This window comes from Agelaius phoeniceus, chromosome 13 (genome assembly GCF_051311805.1).
Source record: "Agelaius phoeniceus isolate bAgePho1 chromosome 13, bAgePho1.hap1, whole genome shotgun sequence".
NCBI lineage: Eukaryota > Metazoa > Chordata > Aves > Passeriformes > Icteridae > Agelaius > Agelaius phoeniceus.
In genome coordinates, this window is record NC_135277.1 from 3,090,257 (window position 1) to 3,099,428 (window position 9,172).

General features: G+C 49.8%; 1 protein-coding gene across 1 annotated transcript in view; it reads right to left on the minus strand.

The window, feature by feature from the left end:
* ALDH1A3 (aldehyde dehydrogenase 1 family member A3) overlaps positions 1-8,129 on the minus strand; it is a 33,287-nt gene extending 25,158 nt beyond the window's left edge. Inside the window, exons 1-2 of the mRNA XM_054642100.2 lie at positions 8,005-8,129; positions 4,541-4,645 (exon numbers count right to left, since the gene is read on the minus strand). Of these exons, the coding sequence (XP_054498075.1) occupies positions 4,541-4,645; positions 8,005-8,103 (204 nt within the window). The 5' untranslated portion in view covers positions 8,104-8,129. The remainder of the gene's footprint in view (positions 1-4,540; positions 4,646-8,004) is intronic.
* Positions 8,130-9,172: the final 1,043 nt, after the last annotated feature.

Genomic DNA, 9,172 nt, shown 5'->3' on the forward strand with positions numbered 1-9,172 from the left:
AATGGGATCTATGGGAACACTGCCACCAACATCCACAAGGCCAAGGCTGTACCCCAAGCACTGATAAAGCTTTGGGCAGATTCCTGCTGTGTGTAAAGCCTCATTTCAGCTGATGGAGAACTTGCACCTCACTGCAATATCCAGTTCAAAAGGCTGGGAAAGGAGGGAAGGTGTCAGACCTTGACCATTCCTCCCAGCACTTCACCAGTTGTCTCATCTATACCTTTTCTCAAGTCTTGTCTGGATACAATTAGGAAATGACCCTCTGCATTGATCCAACAAGGTCTGGCCACATCCCCCTCACAGGAGGGGATGTGGGGTGCTCAGTCCAGAAAAAAAACATTGTAGGGAGCCATGCTGCCTTCATGGTCACAACTGCAAGTCATCACCCAAGGCAATGGCACCCTACATTAAATTTGGCTGCATTTCTTTTCCAAGCAATAACACAGCTTTGAAACAGTCTGACCTATACTGTCAGGAAAAGAGTTCCATCCTTCTGGAAGAGCACTGGTGGGAAGCCATTGGAGGAAACTTGTGCTGTCACAGGATGGCTCTGGTCCAGCAAGGGATGCTGGTGGGGCAGAGGTGCCCAGAGCCACTGAGCACAGCCAGGCAGGTCCTGCCTGGAGCCATCACCCACAGCCACCACAGGCCTTTGAATGGCTCACTCTGCTGGAGTTGATCTGGATTCACACTGGCACATCACAAAAGCCAGAAGGCACCACCAGCCACTGCACACATGTATCCCCCATCCTGCCTGCTGGAATGAAGGCAATAATTTATGTGACAGAGCAGGCAAAGGAACATAAGTGTGTCAGGTTTAAACAAGCCTTTCCTTAACAGCATTTAATTAGTTCTGCAATCAGGCTGGGAGCACTGATGTGCAGGGAACTGGGTCTGCAGTGGCACAGTGCCATTGGTGCTGAGGGTCTTCCCTCCACCCTGGCACTCACAACAGGAGTGAGACAACTGCATGGGCAGAGGACTTCAGTGCATGCTCAGATGTTCCCCAGCCTCTAAAAATGGGAGCACCTGAGCCCTGCTGCAGTTCCTGTAGAGACAAAAATGAAGACAACCATCTTTCTGAGATATTCTGGGTACAAAAATTGGCTCAGAGCTTCCAGTCACTGTCATGCAGGCTTCCCCTAAACACCCTCAGGGTAGCACCACCAAGTGATATCCTGAGAGCCTTTCTGCACAGCCTCAATAGTCCTGAGAGACCAGCAAAAACAAGGAAATCCTTCAGGAAGGCTGAAATGCCATTCTTAATCCATCCTGTTATGACTAGGCATTAGGGGAGTCTGAATGGCATGTTCATTGCAGGCATGTTGCAATAGGTAGGCACAAGGCGTGACAAAGTGACTCTGAGCTGTCAAGGTGCCAGGAACACCCTGTGGTGCACAAAACCACAGCAGGAGGAGATCCATGCATCCTGGTGCTCCACTCGGATCTATAACAGATTTACTGACATTACATAAAAAGCTCCACTAAGAATATTAAGATTGCAAAGTCTTTACAGTGTTGGGAAATGCCTGCAAACCTTCATAGCCACCTGGGGTGTTTGAATTATGATACAAGCCCCAGTTACACAATCACATACCTTCCCCCCTGAACAAACTGAACACTGTTCTTTGTTCTGAGCTGCCTCGTCCATCTTCCTCCTCTCCCTCAAGTCCTGTTCATTGCTGCTCCTTTTTTCTTTCCCATCCTCTTTTCCTCTCTCCTGCCCCAGCACAGGCTGCAGAGCACAGTGAAGACCATCACCCCACTGGCTCTGTGACTGGGAAAACACCTGCAAAAAAGCCTTGCTCTGCTTCAATCTCAGGCTGCCCCAGAGTGCTCCAAGTGAGGAGATGTGCCAGGCATGGAGCACACCCCGGGGACCCTTTTTCTTCAATTCACCTACTGACTTCTTCAAAAAGCCTCCCCTGTGCACATCTTTGGAAAGGCACTCTTCTGACATAGGGCATGAGCATGTCACAGTTTTTCAGTTAGAAGAGGTTCCCTGACCTGCTCCCCTGCAAACAGTTCACACATTAAATTCCTTTAAGTTCCAAACAGCATCCTAACAGCATCCTGAAATGTCCAAAATCATTATTGAGGGCACTGCAAGTCTACTGTGGTCTTACCTCAGTCTGCCACTACAATCTGAAGGGGACAGGCTGACTGTGAACAAACCCCAACATTCAAAGATCCACTAGAGGGTGAACTGTTTAGATATGATCATGACAGAGACTTGACAATCATAGCTGTGGACCTGCTGCCCATGCTCTGAGCAACTGAGCTGGGCACTGCTTTGAGGAAGGAGCACTTTTCCCCGTCCTTGATGGATGTCAGCAAGCTGCTACAAGAAAAAAGCCTGTCTCCAAGTGTTAGGGACAGCACCAGAGTTACTCCTTTTCCATTATCATCCTGGCAAACAGTTGGACACTAAGCTTTTATTTGTCAGGTATATTCCAGCATCCAGTGGAAACATCCACCATTTTATTTTCAGGGCGTCTTTTTCCACACAGACATCTCTTTATCCCTCAACTGTCCCATCAAGGACAATTCTGTAAGTAAAGAACAGACAACAAAACCTTTTCTTCTAGGCTTATAAAGCATTGGCCAAGTTTCAGCACCAGACTAAACTGTCATCACTGAGATACTGGCTGCCAAATTTCCACCCCTCATGTGCAGCCTAAGCAAAACACTCTGCATGGCCAGGGAGGGGCAGGTTTGTGTTCAGGGCTTGGGAAGGGGAGCTCAGCTGTGCTCTGCCAATGTTGGGCTGTAGCAGGAGCTGCCACCCCTGCAGTGGCACTGGCCTGCACAGAAAGTGCAGTGGCACAAGGGGACAAGGCTCTGGAAAGCAGCACTGAGCACAACTCACCACTTCCTGTGGCAACTCCAGCAGACTGGAGTTACAGCCCCACGAGGGGATGAACCAGAGCAAGGGAAGCCTCAGGGACCTTGGCTGGCCAGAAGAGGGTGGGATGTGGTCAAGTGTCAGCAGAAGGCAAACAGCAAGTTGGGGATGGTTGTCACCCAGTACTCTTTTTAATTAATCCAGATCCAGGTCTAATCCCCACTCAGTTTCTTGGAAAAGCCTAGTTAGAGCAAAATATTGTTTTAAAAGGTGAGATGTATAGAAGAGGCTTTCAGCACCCAAAGCAGAGCTAGCTTACATTTTTGGCTACAATTTCCATTAAAGAAATCAGTCACCTGTACTGAGTATTCAGGGGGTGGGAGCTCCACTGGCTAGAAAAGTTTACAGTGACCCTCCTGCAAGCTAGAAGCTGAATTCAGAGAGGGGAAAAATCTCAAGGAGGCAAAACTGGCCTGTTGGTTTTGTATAAGAATTTTCTTTAGCCAACATTGAGAAGCAAGCACAAACTGCACATGTAATACTCTCTATAGCTGCTTGAGGACACGCTTAGCTCAGGGAGCAATAACAACGTCATGGTTTCTGCCTATCAAAATACACTTGCATCAGAGTCAGCTTCAATTCCACTGTTTACATGCCACTGCAATTAAACACAGTTGTGTCCTACCCAGTCAGGATAAAGAAATGACACATAATGTTTGGTTCTGCCTCAATGTGTAATTGCCCCATGGATGCACAGATCCCCAGTGGCAGTAAGTCTTGGAGGCTGCCTCACAAGCACTGGACAAGCTTAAATACCAAGAACAAGAAGTCAGTGCAGGCAGAAATGGCCACGCTGCCCATCACTTACTGCCCACAGCAATGAGCTACCAAAGCCCTGGCACAGCACAGCAGCTGTGAATCACCTTCCCATGACTTCCTGCACAAAGCCAGATGTTGGCCCAGCTCTTTTCCATAGGTCAGACTAGTTGGCCCATACATGATGAGCTGTTTTGGACAAAAAAGTGTCACATGTGATTGTTCCTCACCTCAGGCTGTTACCAAACCCAAGCAGTAACATCTCAGGTTACTCTACAGCACACAAAAGATTACTAAAGCTCTTGAGATACTGGTTTGGTTTTAGTGAGAGCTGCCACATTTGTGCAGGAGACCAGAACCCACAATACCAGCCAGAAAAGCAGCACCACATCTTCAGCAGCAAGTGGTCAATGTTTGCATGACCAAATTTAAATTCCCCCAAGCACTCAGGTTGTGTTTAAAAAAGGGGGAGTTTCAGTTCAGTGTCTCCAACAGGCTGCCCTGCAGCTGGGGTATAAACCACCCCCAACACAGGGCCCAAATCCTGTCAGGGGTGAGCACACACCATCATTGCTATTTCCTCAGGCTGGCTACTTCCTTCCAGTCTATGGCACAAGAATGATGCTCAATCTCATTCCTCTGACAGTGTTCAGCAGCCAGTTCCTACCAGGGAAAGTGCTTCTGACAAGCTGGACAGGATTGATGTTACACCCAGCCCATGTAACTCTTGAGCAGCACATCCAGTGTCCCAGACCTCCAGCTCAGGCTGGCCAGATGGTTATTGCTGTTATAAGGCAGCTTTTCCTCTGTGTGCTTCCCTACACAAAGAAATTCCCTGGAAAATGTCTTCTGCACTGCTTGTCCAACAATACTTACCTTATCTCCTTCCTCAATGTCACAGATTTTCTCCAGAGTTGAAGGGTTGTAGGTGGGGAACTTCTTTCCACTTGTAGACTCGTGCCATTCGTTGTTAATAAATATCTGAAGAGAGAGCAAGGGGAGTGGGATGGGCAGGAGAAAGAAAAACAACTTATATAGACAAAAAACCCACAAGTGCACCTCAAAGGTCCAGAGGCTCTTCAACTTCCATCCATGGCAGAGTCAAGGATGCTCAGGCTCTCTCCAAGGGACACAGCTGGCAATACAGAAGCATTTCTACAAACCTTGTGCACCCAGTGAGTTTGGAGCCAGAGGAAGGCAGAGCACAGGTCCCACAGAGAACAACACTAGGATTTGGCAGTGAGAAATGGGCAGTTTTTAAAATACATCTCCATGGGAACAGCAAGCAGACCCCAAGAGAAACTTGTATGGTTGAGGCAGAAGGGAGCCCCCTGTTCTGTGTTGCTGTACGATTATTTCTTGGCTGTTGGTGCCCTGCCCTGGGCTACCTCCACAGCTTGCTCCCCCTCTGGCAGTGTCTGCAGGAGGAGGGCTCTGGCTCAGCTCTACCCCACCATGCCTTGTCACAGGCCAGATCAAGCCTCCCACGTCACTTGGAGTCATCTGTGACAAGATTTAAGTGTTTCAAAATATTGCATTTCCAGAGCAAGAACAAACAGTCCCAGCGTTGCGTAACTGAAAATGCATTAAATACTGGAGTGTTGTTACTCACTGTAAACAGAACACGAATACCTATATACAATTAATTGATTCAACATGCATCTTATCCACGCTGTGATCTGACTTGGCAGTGTTATATTTTATAAATATACTTTAAATAAGATTAGATGAAGTAATCTTTATTAGTAGCCTGCTAGTGGCTGTAAGCTAGTACTTTTATTTGGAAGCCATCCACATTTGCAATCTTGTTTATGAGTCTCTACACACCACCAGGAGATTAATGTTGCATCTCTTACATTCGGAATTCCCACTGCTTTGGGTCATAGTTTTCTTTCCTTGGGCAGCTTTTTTTCCTGAAAGGACTTTTTCTTATTATTTCGGCATAAAGCATCCAAAGTGTAATTGGTGTAGAAGCTGCACTGCTGGACCCACCTGTTTCACACAGGCTGAGAAAAAGAAAATTTCACAAAAAATGTTGCCAAGGGAAGTCACAAGAAAAGATACAATGTTAGAAATATTAACTCCTATGTAGGACCCCAGTGCTCCCAAACTACCTCTGTTACCCAAGTGCTACATTTTAACATAAAGAAAAACTGAGGTTAAAATGAGTTTATTTCCCTAATGAAGAAAAGTCGTATTATAAATGTGGGAAATATGACAGGAACCATAAAATTACAGTATCAGGTATATGCTCACAAACTAAGGATTGGGGAAGGATACTGATTTTTCCTTTGCATTCAGTGCTAATTCTGTGGGAAAGTGATGTTCCTACTAAGCAGTAAAACATCAGAGTGACAGGATCAGGCTGTTTTAAATGTAACATATACACTGGCATCATTCTGGGAATCCACCACATATCACGAGTCCTTGGTGCCAGGAGTTGAAATCAAATTGAATAGTATATCCACAGTTCATGCTTCACAGCCAAAATTTGAGACAAGGAATTGTGGACAGATCACTTCCATCACACACCCATGACAAGCACTAAGCTGCTCTATAAGAAAGATCTTTGTTGAAAAACTTTGCCTCTCCCCCCAGCCCCATAACTGGTAGAACCAAAAATAAAAATCTCCTCTAAGCAGAGGGAACCGTGCTGTCAGCTGTAAACATCTGGTGAAACTCAGAGCTTGCACAAAACCCCTCACAGTTTTATGAAAATTGACTGCTGCTCATTATTTTCTCAGATGCACCGGGAGCATCAGATCAAACATCAAACTCACACTTTTAATTTATGTTGGTTTCCACTTTAAAGATACAACCTTGACTCTTTCAGCGCTCGCAGTCTCTGGCAAAACTGTGGAGCATAAACTGCGTGTTTGAAAACACACACGGCTGCAGGATAAGATCCCTAAGGAGTGTTTAAAAGTGTTCACAACAATAAAAATAACAAAAACCAGAACATTTGGATGTTTAAGAAGAACTCAAATGGCCGTGTCCATTTTGGACGCAGGAAAGAGCTGTTTGTGCTGCATTACGCCATTCTGCAACCAGCAGCTGCAGACCCAATTTGCTGCTAAATGACAAGTTTATCTGACAAATAAAGAGTAGATAAATTTCGGATGTTAAAAAATTAATCTAGTCCACTGATTACTCGTAATTGCTAATCTGTTTCAGTACACTTTGGATGCATAATTCAAATCAATACCTCACCGGACAGGCTATCACTGTTCACTCTTTCTCGCTACAAGGGAATAAGCTTTGAATTTTGTTTTTTCTTAATACTCAACACAAAAATGCAACAGTAACACACTCATTCAGCTCCTGCAGCTCTTTTAGACCGGGCACAAAGTTGAAATTATGGCAGCCGAGGCTCCTCAGCAGTAACCAGCCTGACGCTCTCCCCACTGCGCAAGGCAGCGGGTCAGGCTGTTGTGGAACAAAAAGCGACTCGGCGATCGCAGAGCTACAGCTGCACTGGGAGCAGGGATTTCTGCAGCCCTGCTCAGCTCCAAGCCAGCCCCACCTCTGAGGGACAGAGATATCAAGCTCAGGAGCCTTTGGTTTATACTGGAAGGTCAGGAGCAACTGTTTAAAGGGAAACTCAATGGAGAGCGGAGAGGTGAGGCTTTGTGTGGGCTCAGCGCCCGACTCCTCATCCTGTGGGGAGGCCATGGAGCTGGGATGAAGAGCCACCAACACGAGCACTGCTCCTCTCTGGGGCTGCAGGATGCTCCAGTCTCATGGCAGAGCCTTTCCACAAGGCCCAGTCCTGCTGGACACGGGCCCTGTGCTCGCCACCACCCAAACCCACCACTGGCACCAAGCCACCTCCCCACAGGGGAGCTGTGGGTCAAGGACGCTGGAACACGACCCCAGCAAGCGGCTCTGAGGGATAAAACCTTCCTCGCCCTGCCCAGGCTCACCCCATCCAAATCGGATTTTGCTGAGCGCCAGCGGGGAGCTGGAGGCGTTCACGGGTGGCTTGGGAGGGAAAGATGGTGACAGGCGCCACAGCCAGGGAGAGGAGCCCAGGGCGCCTGGGGCAGAGTAACAGCTTTGAAGGAGTTATTTTATTAAAAAGAAATAAATAGGTTTTTGGCATTAGGGATTGGGGCAAGTGTTGCTCCATTAGAAACGCCACTGTCATCTGCTTGCTCAACCTCAAACCCCCATAAACCTACTGTCTCAGGCAGCAGAAGGAATAAAAGAAGCTAAGGAAAACAACATTGAGGGCGAAAATTCTGTATTAAAAATATAACACCACACTGACTCCATCGAACACCAGCGACACCACAGCGAAGCCCACCCGCCGCCCAGCGCCCCGTGCCTGGCGGGCTCACCTTGGTGTATTTCACCTCCAGGCTGCGCAGGGGCCGCGGCAGCGGAGGCACTTTCTTGTCGGGCTGCCCGTTCTCCACGGCGCCATTGAGGGCTGCCATGGCCCCGCCGTCGAGCCCGCGCGCCTTCTGCCCGCTGACAGCGCCCGCGCCGCCTTAAGAGCGCCGCGCGAGCCGCCCGCCCGCCCCCATTGGCCGCCGCCCCCCGCCTCGCGCGCCGGCTCCGCCCCCCGCGCCCCGCCCCGGCCCCTCGCGCGGCCGCAGGTGACGGGCGGCGCCGCCCCGCCGAGGCTCCGCGCGCGCCGCAGGGGCGGGGGGGCGCCCGCACGCCGCGCGCGCCGCCGTCGGGGTCCCCAGAGCGCTCGCAAAGGGCTCCCCAAGGGACTCACGGGATCCCGAAGGAATCCTCCCCTCAGGATCCCCAAGGGTTTCCAAAGGGCTCTCCACAGCGTTGCAAGGGATCCTACTCAATGTCTCAGGGGATTCCCCTCAGGCCATGAACGGTTCCCCGAGGGGCTCTCCGCAGAATCCCACCGGGTTCCCCTCAGGGGTCCCACAGAGTCCCTCAGGGCTCTCTGAAGGGACATTGCTCCCTCAGGGCTCCCTGTGGTGTTCCCCTCAGCGCTCCTGCGGGGCTCCCTCAGAGCTCCACACACAGCTCTGACATTGCTCCCCACAGGGTTCCCTCAGAGCTCCACGCACAGCTCTGACATTGCTCCTCATGGGGCTCCCTCAGAGCTCCACGCACAGCTCTGACATTGCTCCCCACAGGGCTCCCTCAGAGCTCCACGCACAGCTCTGACATTGCTCCCCACAGGGCTCCCTCAGAGCTCCACGCACAGCTCTGACATTGCTCCTCATGGGGCTCCCTCAGGGCTCCCTGCAGCTGAAGGCAGTGAGAGAGGGCAGCAGGATGTACCAGATGGGCTCTGGGGAGTAGAGCAGCCACCCTGGCTTCCCCCAAAGGGTCCCACTGGGGTGAGCATGGGAGGATGTGCCCTCTGCTGCCTTCTGCCTCTGCATCCCACCCAAGCCCACCCAGAAGTCATTCATGGGAGGACTTTTGCAAAGGTCTCCATGGGAATAACACCAGTGTCTCCCAGCAATAAGGGGAGATAATATCTGCTATTCCTGGTGCCCTGACATCCTTACCTCAACCTGCTACACCTCA